Source organism: Trichechus manatus, unplaced genomic scaffold (genome assembly GCF_000243295.1).
Source record: "Trichechus manatus latirostris isolate Lorelei unplaced genomic scaffold, TriManLat1.0 scaffold00013, whole genome shotgun sequence".
NCBI lineage: Eukaryota > Metazoa > Chordata > Mammalia > Sirenia > Trichechidae > Trichechus > Trichechus manatus.
Genome location: NW_004443949.1, coordinates 1,244,051 through 1,267,748, shown reverse-complemented (window position 1 = coordinate 1,267,748; position 23,698 = coordinate 1,244,051). Strand labels below are relative to the sequence as shown.

The 23,698-nt window shown below is 34.9% G+C and overlaps 1 protein-coding gene across 1 annotated transcript in view; it reads right to left on the bottom strand.

Moving 5' to 3' along the window:
* Positions 1 to 23,698, bottom strand: part of UGGT2 (UDP-glucose glycoprotein glucosyltransferase 2) — a 189,255-nt gene that overhangs the window by 55,823 nt on the left and 109,734 nt on the right. The window contains exons 17-23 of the mRNA XM_004371389.2: positions 20,076 to 20,240; positions 19,621 to 19,744; positions 19,431 to 19,529; positions 15,974 to 16,068; positions 10,795 to 11,001; positions 7,043 to 7,174; positions 2,212 to 2,336 (exon numbers count right to left, since the gene is read on the bottom strand). Coding sequence (XP_004371446.1) covers positions 2,212 to 2,336; positions 7,043 to 7,174; positions 10,795 to 11,001; positions 15,974 to 16,068; positions 19,431 to 19,529; positions 19,621 to 19,744; positions 20,076 to 20,240 — 947 coding nt within the window. The remainder of the gene's footprint in view (positions 1 to 2,211; positions 2,337 to 7,042; positions 7,175 to 10,794; positions 11,002 to 15,973; positions 16,069 to 19,430; positions 19,530 to 19,620; positions 19,745 to 20,075; positions 20,241 to 23,698) is intronic.

Here is a 23,698-nt window from a genome sequence, read left to right as displayed (position 1 = left end):
AAATGTATTATATGTTCAACAACAATATGCTGGGGCAGAAAATGTTGAAGTTTAAGGAAGGGTTCCTTAAAAAAAAAGAAAAAAAGAATGGGAGATTTAGGCATCTCCATTTTATAAACGAAAAAATTTAGACTCAAGAGGAGTTGAGAACCTTGTCATTATCTCTCTACTATAACATATCATCTTTTTTTTACTTGACTGTATGGTCCTTAAAGGTAGGATTTTATTTCTACTTGAAGTACTTACAGTACCTTTCACAAAGCACTGCATTTAATGGCTACTTAATAAACACATATTCAATGAACAGATTACTCAAAACCATAATCTCTATTCCTAAACTCTTTCACAGGCATTTATTTATGAACCACATAATCTTTAATACGTAAAATTTCAGAAACAGCGGAGGAAATATTTATGGACAAATAATGCTTTCCATGCTCCTTACATCGGACTGATTGCCTGTAACAGTGTGTGTGCATTGAAAGGAGAGGCAGATGAGAAAAAGAAAATTTTTGAGGCCCCAAAGAACCTCTTAAATTACCTGCTGAATTTTCAACTATCAGGCCATTGTTTCTCTTTTAATGAAAAAGACCCTGAAGTAAAGAAGGGAAAGGGTACTAGAAACTTTGCACTTACTGTTTGGGGACTGGAGAAGAGGGTTCTCAGGACAGAGCACGTAGTAATCATCCCATCAGAGAAACAGATTTTATATGCTCCTCAGGATAATGGTTCCAAGGATTCTGTTTCTAGCATCCAAAGTTCTACCCTCCTAACTCTTGGGAAGCATGATCATAAGGATGCATACCTTTAATGCATGTTCAATTTAAGCAAATAGGAATCTATTCTGAGTACAACACAAGCTTGCTTAGCATTATTTGTCTGCATGCAACAACTTCAGACAATTACAGGGCGCTGTTCTAGTTTAACATTACTACTTTTTGTTGTTTCGGTGGTGGTTTTGTTTTGAAATTCAGCTTTAAAATGGTTAAAATCACTTTCTTGATTTATACTTAAAATCATAATTATATTTTTCACCAAACAAGGTTAAAATCGTAGTCTTGAAATTTTAACATTATATTCCACAAAATTCAACAAATTACTGAATCATATGCTTTCCATTATATGCTAGAAATAAATTATTTAATTATAAAAATTATAATTAACTTTTCATTGCTTTTTAATGTTTCCTTTAGTTTTATTCCACTTGGAAATAACTGTAGGTATTATCTCCTCACTGCAGAAAAGCCCTTAATTTACTACTTCGCAAACATTCACAATTTTAACATCATTTCCCAAATGATACAAAATTTAAAATATCATTTCATAAATGAGGGATTAGGTAAGGACAACAGTTTGGTCTGGATCTAAATTCTGTATTCACGAGCAGGAATCAGAATTCCTAATTCTGGTGAGATGGCAGACGAATCTGGAAGTCCTTCTACCTCAAAAGCTGTTCATAAGATGCATGGATATATTAAATAGACGGAAAAAGATGTGCAGAAAAACAGTAACCAAAATGAATGCTGATACAGTTTAAATAAAAGATCCCAGAGATTTTAAGACAGAATCATTTTTTAGAAAGGAGTAATTTATATAATGATGAAAGGAGTACTTCACAAGAAAAATAATAATTCTGAATTAGGGTATACATAACAATATGTGGCTCTGCTTCTGTTAAGATTATAGTGAAGAAAACCTTATGGAGCAGTTCAACTCTGTAACACATGGCGTCTCCACGAGCTGTATCTGACTCGATGGCAGCTAGCAACAAGAGCATGTACATGAACCAGGACAAAGCTCCTATAAAAACAGAGTGCACAAGGACTACAGTATACCCTTTTCTAAAAATTTCAAGGCACTCAATATAGTAGATATTGATAAGAGATATTGACATTATGAAGCGCAAGCATAAACACAAATATGGAATCCCGTGCACCATCCTTAGGGAAATGGTTACCTCTTGAGGAGGGAGGAGACTGGGGTAGGCGGGTCATCAGCACTCTGATCCAAAGCAAATAAGGCAAAATATGAACATCTACATTTGGTGGTGATGAGTAAATGAGTGGCTTTTACTGTTTTTTTTATATTCTCCTTATATGTCTTTTATCTTTATTTCTCTACATATTTCAAATATTTTCTAATTTAAAAAAAAATCACATTCAAAATGATGAATCCCCGAAATGAATTAATCTTACGATTTTAAATACTCACTTCTTTGAGTCGATCTGCATATTTTTAACAATTCCTTTAATCTTCTCTACTAAACTACGAAACGTTATCTTTTCCAACAAGTAAAAATCTTCCGCGTAGAAAGTTTCACGTAAAGGTCCTAAGAACTTAAAATAAAAACAGTTATACTGTCACATATCTTCTAGAAAATATCTGTTCAGGACAAACATTTTCTCATCAAACAGATATTTCTCTGTTTAGCAAAAAGATGATTAGAGATTAAACAGATTGGCAGCTATTATATCCACCACTTAACTAAATCCACTGGAAAACGAGACAAATGTTTTCTCACTTTGATATTACAAATAACATTTGCGTAACACTAAAATCAAAGGTGACAAAATTTAAAAAAAAACCACATTACTTCTGTTTGGAAGCTTTACTTTGATGCTTCTAACTACTAACCTAAAACTTTTCATTCCAAATTAAATTATGAAAGCAATTCTGTAATTCATACATCTTTTAATTTCCATTTTCTTCTATAGTCATCTGTAAAGTGTAGTCTGTACTATGTACATATGAACTAATACATAAACAAGGCATAAAAGAACAAAAACCGAGAGACAAATCTCATAATTATTACTATAATACTTCCAAGTAATCTTCATCTAATTGATATTATATAAATGGTTTGGAGCATAGCAAGGTCACTTAATTTAGCTTTAAACCAGTAACTACAGAAGGAAAAGTTGTCAGAATGCTACATATCTAATATCTTAGGATGGTTATTCCATCACGACTACCACACACTCTACCAGTAGTATTATTCCCTGAAGAAGACAATATGTGCAATCTTTGTTAACATTACGCCCACAAAGCCCTGATGCAGGCATTGAGACTGACATAATCCCTCTCAATAAGCATTTTATACACTAAATGATTACTCTTAATGACACAAACTATTAGAATACATGTCAACCAGAATATTTATTTTCCTGGTCAAAAGACCAAAATCGTTCTGAGTTGCAGCTGAAAAGGCTGCAGCTCCTTTTCCATTCAAATTTTCTCACTTCCCTTTTATCTGCTTCTGTAATTAATATTTTCTAAAAATTACTGGAATATAGTTCTTTAATCTTTCTATCTCGCTGCTATCAAAGGTGACATTAGCTGGGATGTTGGCATCCTAATTCAGTTAAAAAAAAATACCACATCCCTTTGACCTCTGGCTGTTAAAAACATAAAAAATGGTCACTATCAATATCATCGTTAGTGATTCAGGAGCTTATTAATAACTTAGAATAAGGAGATTAATTCTTAAACTATTTTTTTTAAGGGATTAACAAGATTGGCTATTTTTATTGAGAACTGGCTGTTTTGCCTATATAAGCAACAGCCTCAAATTGCTAAAACTTAATTCTTCTGTGCTGTAGAGTTCTTCTTCTGAATGTTAAACGTATTTGTGGAATACAGTAATTAAATGGCGTAAAATCACATAATGTCCGAGTTGGGAAATAGGACAAGACCTATCTGATGCTTTACGACAGTCTGGAAACGCGATTTCTCAGTTACATAGAGTAAGTTCTGTGGCAGAAAGGCAGGTATCCCCTGCTTTTCGAAAGTTCACTTTATGCCACTTTGCTTTTACAAAAGACCTACGTTAGTTCCTGTTTTCGCTGACTGAAAGAAATCCGAAGAGGATTTTTGCTTTTACAAAAAAAGGTGAAAAGCACAAATAACGTTCAACATTTGTCTTGCACCAAGCCCTTGAAGAGGCAGCACGCACCCCGAGCAGCGAGAGTGGCGTCACCAAGCTCCTTCCCAGGAACTACACTCAGCATTTCAGCACCAAGCCGCCATAGCTTTGAACTGTGTCTGTGACATCTGTGCTTTATCTCCATTTATTCTGTGCATCTGTTAGCAAGATGTATCTCCTAAGGTATCAGAAAAGCCTAAGAGAGCTCGTAAGGGTTGTATATGTTATTTGGTAGGTTATTTCTTGGGTCTGGGAACGCCAAAAAGCATTTTCCCATATAAATTAATGTAATTGCTTCTTTGCTTTATGTCATTTCGGCTTACAAAAGGTTTCATAGGAACGCTCTACTTTCCGACAGCGGGGGAAACCTGTTATCTCCCTTGACTGCTCATTGAAATTTTAGAAAACTCTGTTAAGAGTGTTCATCCACATACTGAGCTAAATATCTTTCTCCAACCATTTAAGTTAGATCAACTGATGTTGATTCTATACTGACTCTTATCTAGGGTAACACAAATCAAGTCTACAAATGCACCCACTATTTCACATGACAGCCTTCAAATATTTAAAGGAAAAAAAAAAAAAAAAACCCGTTGCCATCGAGTTGATTCTGACTCATAGCGACCCTACAAGACAGAGTAGAACTGCCCCATAGGGTTTCCAAGGAGCAGCTGGTGGAGTTGAACTGCCAACCTTTTGCCTAGCAGCTGGGCTCTTAACCACTGCGCCACCAGGGCTCCAAAGGAAAAAACAGGAGTTAATATTTACTGAAAATTTACTCTGTGTTTGGGGCTGTTCTACATGCCTTGCATATAAAGGCATATTTAATCGGACAACTCTGTAAAATCAATTATTACCATTTCCATTGTCCAAATAAAAGAATCAAGTTTCACAATTAATGGTGCAACTGCAATTTTATTCCAGATCTGTCCGGCTAAAAGAAGAGGCCTTCCTTTTTTACCCACTCCCTACTCCCCTGTGTCTTTCAGCAGTTTGTAAATACATGGTGTGATTAAAAAAAGTATACTATAGTTACATCAATAGCATTATTTAGGATTTTATCTACATATAAATTTTTAATTCTCTGGTACATCAGTAAGAAATTATGAAATCATCATTGCATCCTAGCTGTTGGTCATTTATAAACAATTTTAACTTTGAGTATGTTCTAGCTCTAATTAAACATTTGGACAGGTTCAGAATAAAGATTTATTCTAAAATGTCATTAAAACTACTTCAAGTATTAAATTATTTGATTCAGAAGTAATAATTATATGCTACCATTCTTATGATTATTATGCTATATAGCATTAATTTGAGACAGAGTAATTAGCTAAGTATTATAGCTCATAAACTTCAGTACTTAATTTCAGACACGTTATACTTTTCTATTCAAACCACAGTTCTACTAATAAAATGATAAACAAAATGATATTTTTCCATTAATCAATACAAAAAGTCAACATAGTTTAACTTAATATCTATCTCTAGCCCCAGCCTCTCCTTTGAATTCAACTCATATATTCAATTACCTACTCAACAAATCTACTTGGAGATTGTGAACTGAACACCGAACTCTTAATATGTCCAGATCTGAATTCCCTTTTTCCTCTTCCCTATGAGGCAGTTCTCTGTCTTATAAGGTCGCTATGAGTTGGAATCAACTTGAGGGCAATGGGTTTAGTTTCGTGTTTTTTAATAACCAAAAGGCAAGGTACTAGATACAGCTGGCCTAAGTGTAATTTTTTTCCATTACTTCTCAAAATGCCTGACAGAGGCAAAGGTAGCCATATTCTTTAAAGGTGTTCTGAAAAAACTGTCTTTCCTCCCAAAGCAATGTTAAAGAGAAAAAACAATGGCATATCTGGGCTTCTATCTAACAGAGCTCACTATAAAAATTTACTAATATTTTTAATAGTAATAAATGGCAACTCTTGTCACCAATCTGTAAAACAGCACTGCACACATGTGAACCTAAATCCAACTGCCTTTAGCAGCCAACACAATTAGCTCAAAAACTCCAACACTGGAAGCAGATATATTTGATCTGTGGAGGCCTGGGTCATCGGAGTCCACCACTATTCTCCAGCTTCTATTATTTTACACATTCAGATAAGAAAGAATGAGTAGGCATAATTTTAAGGATTTTTTGACATGAGAATGAGACACATACGTGAACAGAACTCATAAAAATATGGAAAATAAAGAAAAGTTTAAGAGTACATTAGAACTCTGAAGACGATGAGGATATAAAATTTGGTAATTCAAGCAGAGATATGTTGAACATATTGCATTAGTTGATTTCTTAATAAATCTAAGTAAAAGATTCAAATTTCTTAATGTAAATAATTCCTAAGAAATAAAACCAGAATACCATACTAAAAAAAACAGGAAGATATCCACTAATTTTGTATATGTCTATAAAGATTCTATAATTAATAAGAAAAATGTTTGTGATGTATTAAGATAAAAAAGTGGAATATAAAATGATACATATAGTAAGATTATAATCCTGTATTAAAAAAACCAAGACATGGCTATGAACAGTAGAAAAAAGGGTTGACACGTTAAACAATGAACTATTAACAGTAAATTTCATTAAGATGGTGGGACTAAGTGATTTTCCTATACCTTTTTAAAGATTCTATTAATTAACGATATGTCAATTTATACTACTTGTAATACTTCAAAAACTTATAAAAGTGTATGATTATCTTTAATAAAATCAACTGTAGAGAAAAGCTACAATGAGAAAAAGATGTAACCATGTACTTACTACACCTACGACAACAGTGGTTTTCCATTACAATGTTGTAACGTGTACTAAGTTGTTTGTTCTAATACTTACATTAGAATACAATAAAAGCTAGCTGTAGAAGGACAATTTTCCTTTCCTGCATTCAGTGCTATCGTGAATGGGAGAAAGGGATGAGTACCAGGTTGTGTGCCATGAACTGGACATCCCAGAGTGTAATTTATTCTGAGACCTGTTGGATGTGTCCGGCCTATGAGCACCATCTCCCACGTGTGCTGCGTCAGGTGTGCTGTGATAGAAAAGAGTTTGAGAACCACTGTTCTACAGTGTCACTGAGGAAGGTACCACAGTGTCACGCTACTTACTTTTCCATTGCTGACAATACCTACTTCCCCAGGACCCAATTTAAGCACATCTTGACAGAACAACTGGTGAGTTCGGAAAATATTCACTCCAACGGTATTATATTTTTTTTCAAAAGCATTCTTATCCATTCCCTGAAGCAAAAGTTAAAAAATGACAAAACTAATGAGAACAGTAAATAAACTAAACCATTTTGTTAACAAAACCCACTTTAATTAATATAATGTCTGTACAAAATTGGAAATTTTAAAATTTTTAAAAAAATTATTATTTACTTCTGAAACCATATTTTTTAAAAAAGAATCCTCTTTTGCCAAATCAATTACAATATTTTGAAATCTTGATATAAGTAGATGTAATTTGCTCTTCATTCTTTGAGACTTTCAGAGGGATTACTGAATTAGTAAAATGCTAGGAACCATCATCAATTAAAATAAAATACATCATTTAAGAAAATGAAATGACAAAATTTATTAAATTCAGAACTCATTACCCTCCTCGCCCATTCTGGTGCTCTCAATTTAAAAAAAAAAAAAAGTAGTTTTTTAAAAAAAACTCCCTTACACCACTATACCAATCCAAAGGGAACAAATTAGTAATATAGGTAGTCCCCAATTTGCGACGTATCTGAGTTGCAACAAATGGCACATACGACTGTCCATATTTTTTTGTACATCTTATTGTTAGTAATACGTACTACATACAATGTTACAGTACATAATTTGCTGATGTGTGGTATTCAACTTATGTCAGAACCGGCTTACCATGGAGTCATCAGAACATAATCCGACTACCTGTAGTGCATTTAAATACTGAAATACTAAAAGTATCCCTGGGTCAAAGAGTAAAAAAAAAATTTGAACATTCACAGAAAATAAACCACAAATAGGTTTCTTACACCTTCAAACTAAGACATACTTCTCTGTATCATACTTCCCAAACTTTAGTGTGCATACAAATCACCTGGGTATCTTGTTAAAATGTACATTCTACTTCAGCACATCTAAGATGGGGCTTAAGATCCCAAATGGTGCTGTGCTAATGGAATTCTCCCCTGCACTGTCCCATATGGTGGCCCCAAGCCACGGATGGTTACTGATCACCTGAGATGTTCCTCGTGCAACTGAAGAACTGAACGCAAAATTTTATTTAACTAATTTAAATGTAGACACACACGGTTAGTGGCTACCATACTGGACAGTACTAGACCTTCCTTACCTTTAAAATCTCAATTTCAATCATCCCCTCTCTAAATACAACCTCTTGACCATGTAGCTGATTCATCCTAGTGTTACTAGGTCAACAGTATTCAGCCCCTTCAGTCCACTGACTCATTCAGTTCACTGTCCATCGTTCTTCCTGTATCATAATTTTCCTCCTAACCCAGGTAGATCTCAGAGTTCTTCATTGTAGCAAAAATCCTCCGTGCTCAGCTCAGTCATATTCACCTGGGAAAATCTGAACCCTGGTTAAACACAACTCTGCTTACTCTGCAACTGGATCTGAGTAAGGGGGTACAGCTAGAGAAGAACATACAACCCATGCTAATCTCAGTTTATGACTGTTAATCTCAAGTGGGCCCTCAGCAATGACTAGAAATCTTCTTCCACTAATCTATTTAATTCACTTTCTCACTCTCAGTAGAGAAGTATTTCACATTTTCTCTCTCCTCAAACCTCTAATAACCCCTATTCCCACCATAATACTTAATAGTGACCTGAAATTTTTTTATTGAGAAAATGAAAGCAATCAGAAGAGAAATACTTCATCTTGGAACCACCAAATAAATGTATTCTTCTGCATCTCTACCCATACATTCTGCTTTTCCTCTGGTTACACTGGATGAACTATTTCTGATTTAAGATCAATGCAACTGATTCCAGAACTTCTTGCCTATTCAAGAATTTTGCTCCTGTCTTGCTCCCCTTTCTGCCTTTTTAATGGATATTGTCTTCAGCATACAAAAAGGTGACATCTTCAGGCTTTGGAAGTATTCTCTTGACCCTGAGTCCCATTCTAGCTCCGGGCCTATTTCTCTATTCCTTGTATAGGAAAATCCACTTTAAAAGTTACCTATACCCACTGTCTCCATTTCCTGACCTCCTATTCTCCCTTGAATCTAGTTCACTTTAATACCTCCCACTGAAATACTGAAACTGTCCTTATTAAAGTCACTAATATGAAGACTCATTTCAGGAACATCTGACATAGTTGATCACTCTCTCCTGAAAAACATTCTCCACTTGGCTTCTAGGATAGCACACTCTCTTAGTTATCTTCCCAACTCATTGGCTATTCCATTTCATTCGTCTTTACTGGATCATTCTTTATTTGCCTACCTGTTCATGTTGGAATGTTTCAGGGCCCAGTTTTCAGCCTTCTATTCTTCCCACCACCCCCTCATTCATTTCCTAGGTGATCCATGCAGTTTCTTAGTTTTAAATACCATATAATATCGGTGACTCTCAAACTGACATTACAGTCATGCATTGGGTTTTACATTCATTTATTCTATTGTCAAATCAATATTGTCACTTGAATGTCCAACAGGAATCTCCAACTCAACATCTACAAAACTTAACTCTTGTCCCCTACGTGCCCAAATCTTCTCATCTAGTCTTTCCCATCTCAATAAAAGACACCATCCATTCATTCCAGTTGGTCAAGCCAAAATCCTAGGCTACCTCAACATGCCACATACAACTGATCAGCTGATCCTGTTGGCTACAGCAACAAAAAATATTACGCATCAACAATTTCTTACCACCTCTACCACTACTACTAATTTAAGACACAATTATTTTTTGCCTATATTACTGTGGTAACATTCTAATTGTTCAACCTGTTTCCACTCTTACCCATCTACTATCAAATCTTTACATGGCATCCAAAGTGAGCTTTTTCGGGATTATTTACCTCCTCACAATTCCTCAAGGGCTTCCCACCATACTCAGAAAACAATTCCCATTTCTTGCCATGGGCTACAAGTGTATGAAGTATATGGGGTTATCCTATACCTCCAACCTGGCATGACTGCTTCTGTGTCAAGGCCTTTAGACTTGCTGTCTTCCTGTACCTGGTACACTCTTCTTCCAGACCTTTCCATGACTTGGTCTCCCATTTTATTCAGCAATATGCTCAAATGTAAGTTTTTCAGAGATATCTTCCCTAACCACTCCATCTAAAATACCCTACAAAGCTATCTATCCTCTTATTTTTTTAGTATTTCTCCAGTAGCACTTACACTACTTGGCATATATTTTATCTGCCTTTCCCAATAAAATGTAAACTCTCCCAGAGTAAGGGCTCTATTTGCCTTAATTACAAAAGTACTCCTAATGTCTGGTAAACAGCCAATAAATCTTTTTGAGCAGATTTCACAAATCTTTCTCCCAGTACAGAGGTTATTCTTCTATCTTTAGAATTTCCCTGATACCAGACCCCTTCAGTGAAAACACCTGCATAATGCCTTAATCCCCAATTAGTCCCCTAAGTATACATCCAAACTCGAATGCCATCGACATTAACAAAAGGATAACGAAGTAGCAGGTGTATTATAGGAAATCTGATTTGTTAAATACTTCCATTAAGTCATATTATTTAACATTTATCTTTTCACACTGGAAAGGAATGTTAATTATGCCCAATTATATTTTTTACTGATGTTTTTAACTAACATATTTCAAAATGCACTAGTTTATAATTTTAAAATATACACGTACATACTTAACATTTCAAACAAACAGCTACTGACCTCAATAAGGAATGATTTAATTTTATCCCCAGAGTAAATAGCTGCAGCAATTTCTTCCTTTGTCAATTTTCTGAGAAAGCTTCTCAAATGCCCGTTTTTCTGTGTAAGAAAAGCTGTCAAAATTCCTCTAGAAATAGCTGTATTCTCTTCAGTTATTTTTGATGTAGGATTATAAATAACCCCCAACCGGCTATGAACACTTGTTTTCTGCAAAACACAATGTTTATAGGTTAAAAACATTGGTATCTTACCTTTTTACAGTTGAATTTCTTTTCTTTCCAGTCAAGCTTGTTCATTTTACCATACACCATCTTTCACTGTCAAAGTCTTTCTACGTCCACGGTACTAGATGTGGTAAACCACTGATATCCTGAATAACAAATCATTTTAGTTACTCTCATTGTTTCCTTCTTTTCTGCATAAAGCCTCCTTTGCAGTGCAACACTTTAACATCTTTATCACATCCTTTATTTTACTCTCTTGGACAGAAGTTTAAGTGGCTGGCGCTTTTTCTAAGATTTTAACATTTAGTTATTTTTCAGCCTGTCTTTTTTTTTTCAAATATATATAATAGAAATAGCATAGCAAATATATATATATTTTTAATACATACACATACACGTATATAGAAGAAATAGAAAAGGTGGCACAATGGTTAAGCGCCGGCTGCTAACCAAAAGGTTGGCAGTTTGAATCCACCCAGTGGCTCTGCAGGAGAAAGACTTGGTGATCTGCCTCCATAAAGATTACAGCCTAGACAACCTTATGGGGCAGTTCTACTCTGTCACATGCAGTCAGTAAGAGCTGAAAATTTTCTCAACAGCACCTAACAACAATATAAGAGAAAAGGACATCAAGTTTTAATGTCATTTATATTTTCATTCAATTCAAAATGTTTTCAAATATGCATTTTTTTTTTTTTGGACCTACACATCATACAGAAATTTCTTAATTTCTAAACACGCAAAGATGTTTCAGTTTTGTTTTGGTTACTGCACTTTTCTATAAATGGCCATCAGGTCAAGTTTCCTGGTCTTATTATTCTACCTTCCACATCATTACTTATTTTTTTGTGTACTTGTTCTAGTCATTACTGAGAAAGGTATGCTAAAATTTCACATTATCATTCATGGTTTTGTCTGTTCTTCACTGAAGTTCTGTCAAGTTTCGCTTTATATATTGTGAGTCTATGTGATCAGGTGCGTACAAAATTAGAACTGCATATCTTCATAATGAATTGAAACTTTTCTCCTTATGATATATCACTATTTTGGGGGGTCTTTAAGTATTATTTAATATTAATATAGCTACATTACCTTTATTTGGTTAGTGTTTACACAATATCCCTACTTCTACCCTTTTATTCTCAGCCTTTCTATATCTTTTAATTTTAGGCAAGTGTTCTGGAAATAGAAAACGATTTTTTCATTAAAAAAAGATTGAAAAATGATTTTTTCAACTGTTATAGAATTCGGAGTTATAAAATATTCTCTTTCAGTATGTAAAGATACATCTATTTTCATCTGGGGCCAATAATTTCTATTGTGAAGTCCGTTACAAGTCTTACTGTTGCTCCTTTAAGTATGTATGTGTATGTGTATACATATTTGATTTGTTTTGTTTTCCTCTGTTTATAGGATTTCCTTTTAGAATTTGGTTTCCAACAGCTTTACCTCGATGGAGAAATGTGTAGTTTTTTGTTTTTTGTTTTTATTTACCATCTTGCTTAGGGTTTGTAGGGCTTCTTGAATCTGTGGTTTGGAAACTTTTCAGATATCAACTCTTCAAATACTGCTTTTCCCTCTCTGCTATGTTTACCATACATTAGACCTTTGGACCATAATGCATACGTAACTATTCTCCTTTGTATTTTTTCTTTTTCTCTCTGTGCTTCTTTCTGGATGTTTTCTTCTAACTTACTTCAAGTCATAACTCTCTTTTTTGCCGGAAACCTCATTCTTTGTGTATTTTATAACTGTAATGCATTCTTTATTTCTATATTTAGTTCTTTTTCAAATCTGCTCTTTTTCTAATAGCCACATTCTCTGTTGAAATCTCAATCTTACATTTTATCTCCTTGAGCAGAGTAAACAATTTTTAAAAAATCTGTGTCTGGTAAGACTCTGTGGACCTATTTTTATTGTTCCTGTTGATTTTTGTTCATGTACTCACTAATGTGTCTGGCTGTTTTTTCTTGTATTCTGGACAATGTATTTCAAAAATAGTTAGCAGAAATAATATGAACTATAGCCTAACATTATTTTTCTCCAGAAAAGATTAATGTTTCCTTCTGCCAGGCACCTAAGAGAAAAACCAATCTTGGATTCCTTTAAATTTCAGGATCTAACAGGACTTAAAACTGGCAGCGGTCCCTGCAAGTGCTGAAGCAGGACTGCTTTTCATTGATACTTTCTCTTAAATCACAGTTTTTTGAGGTTCCACATAATTATTTAGAGATTTAAAGGCCTCCCTCCCCCAGATTTTGCAAGCCTTAAATATGAGTTTTTGTCTAACTTTACAGGGCTGTCAAAAGCACTGCACAGAATCCCTCTGCCTTTTCTGGAATTGGCAAATGCCCTTATGAAAAAATTAGCTCCAACTCCCAGGCTCACCTCTTATTTTCTCCCAGATCTTGATCAAGTAATTCTTCACTTACTTCTTAGTAATTTGATAGCATTTAAAAATATTTATTTTCCAGTTTTTATACAGTTCCTTAGGGGATGGGTTGGTCCAAACTTCAAAGTCCATCATTCTCAGAAGCAGACCATTCCCCAACTGTATTTTAAATGTACTAATGCTTTTCTTAACTCTTAATTCAAACATCATGTTCATGATTACCTTGTTAAACATAAAATGAATACCTATTAGCAGAGACTGACATTCACTTCATTATATATACGTATGCATTCTATTAAGCATACAAAATGTTTAAAAAGCCAAGTGGCTCTATTACTTAAACACAAACACATAGTCACACAATATAACTAGGTATTTCCATGTGGATGGCATATTATGTTTCCATTAAAATTCTTGTTAACACAAAAATTTTAATACTACAGGAAAATCCTTTTGATAAAATTTACAGTGACAGTTTCAACTCCCTAAAAATTAATAAGTCAGAAAGGAAACCTTGAACATTAAAAGAGGTTGCTTCTAGATCATGGGTTTTATGAGTGATCATTTTTCCTTTCTTGTTCATTTATCCTTTTCTGCACTTCTGATTTTATACAAGGAACATGTGATACTTGAATAAGCAGGGAAAAAATGAAATTATCGTGTACAAGCCAGAAAAAAATAAACTACAGGGAAATTATGGTTTTATTAGACAAAGAAGGCCTTTTTCCCCCTATCTTCATAAATAGCATTTTGCGATTAAAAATCATTTTTAGTCTTTAAGACTGTTTTTAATTTATTGTTCAAAAGGTACTTATTGTTTTTGTTGTTGTTGTAAGTTGCCAATGAGTTGATTCCAACTTACGGCAACCTCATATGTTACAGAATAGAACTACTCCATAGGGTTTTCTTGGCTGTAATCTTAAAAGAAGCAGATTGCCAGGTCTTTTCTTCTACGGTACCGCTGGGTGGGTTTGAACAACCAACCTTTAGGTTAGCAGTTACGCACAAACTGTTTGCACCACCAAGGGATCTTAGATGTTGTACAATTTTGGAATAATGAAAATAACCATCTATCCTGTAAGAGTAAATAAATAATTACACGACACTTGTGAAAGCTACAGAAGAAGCCACTAACTAAAACAAAGGAAAGGTATCTGTTATACACACTGTAACTACTAGGGAACGGCAGTTGGTGAGCCTCTCAGAGAACATGTTTCAGAACTTCTTAAAAAGGAACAACAGGCAGAAGTTCATTTCTCCCAACAGATTACTGTGGCTCCACAGATATCAAACAACCATTTCTGAAATATACTGGTTGCAGGCTACTGAAAAAAAAAAAGCCAGAATGTGTGTTCAGATTGTGTAATATGAGATACAAATTCTCCCACAGCAGGTGTGACTGTTTCATTTAAAATGTATTAATTTTTCTTAATCTGTTAGCCAGCCTACAAGATGGCCCCTGATGGTCCCCACTTCTGGTATTCATGCTCTTGTATACTTCCTTCTCACAGGGAGTACAGGTGATCTTGTCAGTAAACAGGATACTGTGGAAATGACAGTACGAGACTTCTGAGTCTAGGTCATAAAGTCATTATGGCTTCTGCCTTAGTCTACTGGATCCCTCATGCTGAAGAAAGCCATGTTGTGCAGACACTTAAGTAACATGAAGAAGAGGTCCATATGACAATGAAATGAAGTGACCTGCAGCAGCCAGTGGAAAAATGAGGCCTCCTGCCGACAATCAACTGTTGCTCACTTGGGAGCTAATCCTCCAGCTGCAGTTAAGTCTTCAGATGACTGCAGCCACAGCCCATATTCAGCTAAGTTACCCCTGATTCTCTGACCCAAACAACTATGAGATAATAAGTGTCTTTTTTTTAAGGCACTAGATTTTGGGGTAATTTCTTACTCAGAAATAAATTTACTCTGAGCTACAATTTCACAAAATATTTTGTTTCATATTTCTTAGATCTTCTTATCTAAACATACTTACGTTTTCCCTAAGAAATACAAAAGGTTATAAAATAGTACTTATAAAAAACATAGAACTGTATCCTACTGAAGTATATTGGTTTATAATTATTTAACAACAAGAACACTAAGGTTGGCATAAGGTTTAAAATACTTGTAAGTAAGATAAATGTACTTAATTTTTCTTAAATAATCAGGAAAAGAAAGTGTTGCCTAATTATGTGACCAGAAAATGCTATCCTAGTTGCAGCTAGTAAAAAGAGGAATTTTAAGTAGCAGGCTGTAGAACCATTCACTCTAACAGTCTACCTTATTATACATCTGTATGTCAGCTAGGAGAGGTGAGCAGAGAGTATATGGGTCATAAGTCACAGAATACAGGTAGATGTTTTCCCGGGCAGCGTTATCTGTTTTACATGTAGACTGATTTGAATTCCTGTTTTAGTCCCCTTAGCCCCACATTCTAACTAAATTAGGGTACTTAAAATGTTAACATAGAGAGGAATGAAGAGTTAATGCATGCACCATCACAGTGCTTTCTCAAAAGTGAAACAAATTAAAATTTTTGTAGTAACACTATTTAGACACTCACCATGTGCTTTAAGGCATTAAAAAGCAATTTTCTTCCAGATGGCTTGTCAAAATCGGCAATAATCCAGAGAGTCACTGAAGAAATTACATCATCATCTGAAAGTTACAAATACTCTAGTCAAATTATTTTAAAAAATCAAACTAAAAGAAGGAACACTTACAGATTATAAAACAGATTTAAAAAAAAACACACTAAATATATTAAAACTAATCTTCCTGAAACTAAGCAAATGTTGCTAAAAAAATTTAAGCTTGCGTATACAGGGACCAAACCCAAACAACCAAACCCACTGCCATCGAGTCAATTCCGACTCATAGTGACCCTACAGGACAGAGCAGAACTGCCCCATAGAGTTTCCAAGGAGCAGCTGGTAGATTTGAACTGCCAACCTTTTGGTTAGCAGCCAAGCTCTTAACCACTATGCCACCAGGGTTTCCTATATAGGGATGTACATATAAAAATGCTAGAAGATTCATACCACAACATGGATGAACCTTGAAGAGATTACATTGACCAAAATAAGCCAGTTGCAAAAGGACAAATACTATATGATCTCACTTATATGAACTAAGGAAATATATAGAACCAAAGATTATTAATGATTACCAGGGTTGGGAGGGAGTGAGCAATGAGGAGTTTTTGTTTAGAGGCATGGCGTTTATGTTAACGGTGGTAGGATGTTTTGCATGAGGACAGCGATAATGGTGGCAGAGTATGAAAAATATAATCGATGTCATTGAGTTGTAAATGTGGAAGTCATGTTGGCAGATGTTTGGTGTGTATATTTTCACCACAATAAAAAAAAAAAGAAGAGAGAAAAATACTGGAAGAGTACTTCATTGTATAAGTTATTTATGAGCTCAGATACCAAAAGGAAAGAATAGTCCCTAAAGGACACATTTTTAACAGTAGAGAGAATTGTATTATGCTTATCACGGTTCCAAGTATGTCAAGAAAAACTGCCTTCTAGCTACATTCCTTAAAAAAAAAAAAAAAAAAAGATTGATGTTTATACCTGAGGGGGTTGAAGAGCGCCCCCCCCAAATTCATGTGCACCCAGAACGCGACCTTATTTGGAAATAGCATTTTTGCAGGTGTAATTAGTTAAGGATCTTGAGATGAATGCATACTGGATTTAGAGTGGGCCCTAAGTCCTATGGCTGGTGTCCTTGTCAGAAGAGGCGAGAACAGAGTGACAGAGGGAAGAAAGTCATATAAAGATGGAGGCAGAGACTGCTGTCAAGAGCCAGTAACAACCAGGGACCACCAGAAGCTGGAGAAGGCAAGTAAGTGTTGTTCCCTAGAGCCTTCAGAGGAGGCATGGCTCTGCTGACACGGTGATTTCAGACTGCTAGTCTCCAGAACTGTTGAGAGAATACATTTCTGTTGTTTTAAGCCACCAAGTTTGTGGCAATTTGTGCCCTAGAAAACTAACAGAACACTCCACGTATATATAAAAGGAGATACGATCAAGCGTATTAGTAGATGGAGAAAACAACAATATATTCTTAGCTTATAATTTGGTTATTTCAAACTGTCTATCAACTTGGTCTAATTTGCATCATCTCCCGTCAGCAACACTGATACAACTGTATTTTTAGAAAAATTTAAAAATTTGGAATGCACAGGAAAAAAACATTCTGAAGTTGCAGTTAAACGCGTTTAATTTCACACACACACACACAAAACCAATCCGTTGTCATCCAGTCGATTCTGACTCATAGCGACCCTATAGGACAGAGTAAAACTGCCCCATAGGGTTTCCAAGGAACAGCTGGTGGATTCAAACTGCCAACCTTTTGGTTAGCAGCCGAACTCTTAACTCTGCACCACCAGGGCTCTAAAACCAAATCCACTGTCATCAAGTCGATTCCAACTCACAGGAGTTGCTGGTGGATTCGAACTGCCTACCTTTTGGTTAGCAGCTGTAGCTGTTAACCACTGCGCCACCTGGGCTAACCCTAACCCTAATTTCACCTAGTCTCAGCATATAACATCTTAAGTAATACTTGTATGGCCATCATTAAAACCTAGAGAAAAACTGGCCCTTTAGAATGTTACTATGGGTGACCCATTTATGACAACTGTAAAAATTTGCTGTACCAAAAACTTAATCCTGAAAATATTTGAAACTAAAGTTATTATCATATTCAGTAATATCCAACTCTACAAAAACTGGTCTTGGTTAATGAAAAACAAAGTAATGAAAAGAAGGATAACACTGATTCCACTTGCAACTTTGAAAAGCAACTTAAGACAGTAACACATTATTTTCAAAGAAAGCTGAAGAATTGAGATATCTTCTCAACGTCAGCATTTTTATCATCACAACTAGTACTGAGAAGTATTTCAAATGAGCTAAGTAACTTTCTAGCAACTTTATACTTTTTCTACACCTTTACATAAATGCAAATAAAAGGAAATCAACTGTTTCTCAATTAAAGTACTCTTCATCCCAGAACCTGATAAATATCTTTCTCCTGTTTTTTCTTCCCTATTTCTTTGTTGTCTTTACCTCATACACTCAGAACTGTAAACACCTATAACATAAAACTGCATTATATTTTATCATTTGTTGGATTTCTTGGAGATGAGCACTTTGTGGACATAAAATCACTGAATCTGTTAGAAAGTAACCCAGGAGCCTCCTGATACCATCTTGGATTCACTCCACAGCGTTCTCAGAAACTGGTTGTGTGGCTTCTACTTAAATCTCTCACACATGTGAAAATTTACTCCTTACAAGCAAGTCCATTCCATTTGTAGACTGTTCTCATGGTTAGAATGTCACTGCTTATACATTGAGACTAATATCAGCCTTCTTTCACCTTTCATTTTCTGCGTCTACTTTTTCTCTCTATAGCAAAGCAAGTCAAACAAAACAAAGCAAAACACAGCAATGCAAAACAAAAAACAACCAAACTCCAAAATTCTTTGTCTACCTGAAGAGTCAGTGATTCCCTAACAAATCTGTGCCCCCACAGTAAGCTGCTCTGCCTAGGCTAAATCCTTAATTCCAGCATTGTTGTCTTCGTCTTCCTCCTCTGCTTGTGACCTCCAACATAAGCAGAGCATCCAGATGTCTCTTAGAGTACAGAGAAGAACTATTACCTCCTTCAATCTGGATATTATACTTTTATTCAAGCATTATAAGGTATCAGTTGACAAAGTCTTGAAAAAGTTTTACCGCTCTCTTAAAAAAGTCAAAATGGAATCATTTGCTTTAAAAAAGGCAAAAACCCAAAATGAATCCCTTCAGCAAATATATTAGCTAGCACAGAAGGCATCATTTTCTCAGTGAAATCCTTAAATCCTAACGTGATAAACTCTCAAGCTGAATATCGAGGCTTTCTAGTCAAAACAGAAACATTTAAAACATATTTTACAAAGCACTTTACTAAAATTACGTTTTTGCTACTTTAGTAATACATACAGGAAACTAAAATATGCTTATTACCTTCTTGTGTTACATAATGCATGTTCTCGGCAATTACAGCACTCTTATCTTGCGAATCCAAGAAAAAGAAGGTAGTGAAATCTTCAACATCAGCAGTTACTGAAAATTTTCATATTAAGTATTAAATAAAGAATAAAATACACATAAACTCAGTAAGTGCTGCAGAAAACTACATGGAAGATAACTTTACCTGACGTAGGTATTAAATTAAGGTGCTGTGGTTTAGTGTGTAAAATCAAAGAATTCATACGGGGTACAACAGTATTCTTATCCATAAGGAAATTAACTACATTCGTTCGATCATTTAATGTGCCCTAAAATAACAAAAATATGATTTAGGTAATATAGACAATGTATATACATATGTTTTAAAATTACGCAGAGAATACTTAATAAAAATGAGTTAATGATATGTAATTTTGGATTCCTGACACAAATTTTCTGTAAAAATTTAAACTTTTTCTGCCTAATCAAGCAAATTTTTAGACGTAACTGTGAACAAATTTAATTATTACTTTTTAAATCACCGTTAAATTATCAGAACAGAAATTTTTATAAAGTTAGTTTTTGCCATGAAAAGACTTAATTAATATAAACTATCACTTATATTAGTCATTGCAGATTTTCTCATAAATGCTTACTTACCCTAAAAACTTCCCTTTGTAAATATATACACGTATCCATCATCCTCTGAAGAACAGCCATTTCTAGTTCTTTAATATTCATCTCTTCCTGTCTGAAGGGCTCACCATTATAAAGAGCTTGAGGCAAGGGACCCAGACCGCTCATCTTATAAAAGCTTGCTCCTGCCTATTCGGTTAAAAACGTCAGTTAGACAGGTACGGCTGTCTGAAAAAGACATACACAAGAAAAGGGAAGGGACACTACCACATTTTCATACGCTACTGAAAAAATTTCAATTTTGTTAATTTTATCTGTCCATTCCAAATACTGTTTAAAGGGAAGGGTCTTATCTACACAGGGCAGGGGACAGGAAATCTTTTTTGGTGAATAGACAGCGAATATAGTAAAAGCATTAAAACAAACATATTTTAAAATGGCCTATAAAAATTCTACTATCTTCCTTAAAATTATTCGTACTGTTCTAGCTTTACCCTCCCTCATAAGCAACTGCAAAACAGATGTACCAAGTACTGGCAAACAGGCAGCACAAGTGAGATATCCCTGAGAGAAAGGAAATAAAGGAGGGGACTTCTGTGACTGTCCTGAAATTCTACCTGGAAACACTTCCTCAACTGTAGCAAGCAGAGGCAGAGCTGAAGGACAGAAAAGAGTAAAATATTAGTGAATATAAAGACAGCAACAGAAACTATCAAATTTAACTAAAGAGAGCAAAGAGACTGAACAACTAAAAAAAAGATAATTTTAAAAGGAGCTGGTGGTGGGGAAGGGTGTTACATAAAGAACAAAAATAAGAATGAACACAGACTTCTTGTCAGAAACTAGGCAAGACAGAAGAATATGGAATATTACCTTAAAAAAGCTGGGAAAAAAGGAAAAATCTGCCATCAACCTATAAAATACTACAGCAAGTGGAAAATCCCACAAAAATAAAAATAAAATAAAACCTTTGTTTTTTTCAGAGGAAACGCTGGTGGGGTAGTGGTTAACTGCTATGGCTGCTAACCAAAAGGTTGGCAGTTTGAATCCACCAGGCACTCCCTGGAAACCCCATGGAGCAGTTCTACTGTGTCTTTAAATAGGGTCGCTATGAGTCAGAATTGACTTGATGGCAACAGATTTTTTTTGGTTTTGTTTTTCAGAAAACAAAGGCTGAGAAGTCACATTGCTAGAAAAGCTGCACTTCAACAAATATTATAGAAAGAAAAATGTATGAGATGGAAACTTGGGTCCACACAAAGGAACGCAGACTATGGAAATGGTAAACTTGGAGACGAAAACAGAAAGAAATGTTTTATCCTCATTTCACCAATGTCAGTAATTACAGAGCGTATATCACTGCAAATCCTATGCATATTAAGATACTAATGGAGTTATTAAGTTATACCAATAAATTTGATGATCTAAATGAAATACAAATTTCTGGAAAGAAACTTATGACACAAGAAAAAGAAAACCTAAATACCCCTATAGCAATAAAAGAAATTGAAATGCAATAAAAAATCTCCCAGAAATAAAACTATATCAGCCCAGGTGGCTTCAGTGGTGAATTCCACTAAATACTTAAGAAAGAAATAATACCAATCCTCCAAAAACTCTTTTAGAATGAGAAGAAATGCTTCCTGTTATGGATTGAATTTTGTCCCCCTAAAAAAATGTGTGCCAACTTGGCTTGTCCATGATTCCCAGTATTGTGTGATTGTCCACCATTTTGTCATCTGATGTGATTTTCCTTTGCGTTGTAAATCCTACCTCTATGATGTTAATGACATGGGATTAGCGGCAGTTATGTTAATGAGGCAGGAATCAATCTACAAGATTAGGCTGTGCCTTAAATCAATCTCTTTTGAGATATAAAAGACAGAAGCAAGCAGAGACAAATGGGGACCTCATACCACCAAGAAAGTAGTGCCAGGAGCAGAGCGCATCCTTCAGACCCAAGGTCCCTACACTGAGAAGCTCCTAGACCAGGGGAGGACTGATGACAAGGACCTTCCCCCGGAGCCAACAGAGACAGAAAGCCTTCTCCTGGAGCTGGCACCCTGAATTCGCACTTCTAGCCTACTAGACTGTGAGAGAATAAACTTCTGTCTATTAAAGCCATCCACCTGTGGTATTTCTGTTATAGCAGCACTAGATAACTAAGACACTTTTCAAGCCATTTTATGTTGCTTACATTACTGTGATGCCAAAACCAGACAAACAATCACAAGACAACTAAAAAACAATACGCCTCATGAAATACGATGCAAAAATCCTTAATAAACTGTTAGCAAACAGATTCCAACAATATATAAAAATATAGTACATCATAACCAAGTGGGTTTTATCCTAGTAATACAAAGTTTGGGTTTGATGTTTGAAAATTATTTAATTCACCATAATAACAGAATAAAGAAGAAAAACCATATGATCATCTAATCAAATGCATAAAAGTACTGACAAAACTCAACACTTTCATAATAAAAAATCAGCAGTACAATGGATGCGGAATAAGTATTTGACAAAATCCAAGGACCATTCATGATAAAATCTCTTAGCACATTAAGCATAAATCCATTGCCATTGCTGCTGATTCCGATTCATAGTGACTCTACAGGACAGAGTAGAACTGCCCCATAAGGTTTCCAAGGAGTGGCTGGTGGATTCAAACTGCTAACCTTTTAGTTAGCACCAAGCTCTTAATCACCGCACCACCAGGGCTCCACATTAAGAGGGGAATTAACTTGTTTCCTGTACAATGTTAAACTCAACTGGTTATAAGGGACATCCTTGCCTTGTTTCTGATCTTTGGGGAAAACGTTCAATCTTTTACTATTAAATATAATGTTAGGTGTTAGGTTTTTTGTAGATGCTCTTTATCAAGTTAATTCCCGTCTATTCTTAATGTGGGGGAATTAACTTGATGAAGAGTATCTACAAAAAGCCTATACCTAACATTATATTTAGTAGTAAAAGACTGAATGTTTTTCCTGTAAGATCAGAAACAAGGCAAGGATGTCCATTATTACCAGTTGAGTTCAACACTATACAGGAGACCCTTACCAGTGGAGACAGGAAGGGAAGAAATAAAATGCTTTATTTGCAGATGATATGATGATGTGTGTATAAAATCTTACGATATTTACAAGACGGCTACTAGAATTAATAAGCAAGGTCACAGAATACAAAGTTATACCAGCAATAAAAAATTAGAAAATCAAATTTTAAAATAAATAGCATCAAAACTATGAAATGCCTAGGAATAAATGTAACCAAACATGTACAATACCTCTAGTGAAAACTACAAAACACTACTCACAGAAATTAAAGATGATCTATTTAAGTGGAAAAATATACCAATTTCACAGACTGAAAGACTTGATATCGTTAAAATGTCATTTCTCCCAAAATAATCTATAATTTCAATGCAATCTCAACCAAAATCCCAGCAGTCTTCTTTTTGTAGAAATAGAAAGCTAACTATAAAATTTATATGAAAATACAAACACTTACACCAGCCAAAACAATTTTTACAAAGAAGATGAAAGTTATAGAACTTACTCACTATAAGGCCAAAGTAACACCGACCGTGTATTAGTGTGTAAAAACAGACAAACAGAACAATGGATCAAAACAGAAATCCA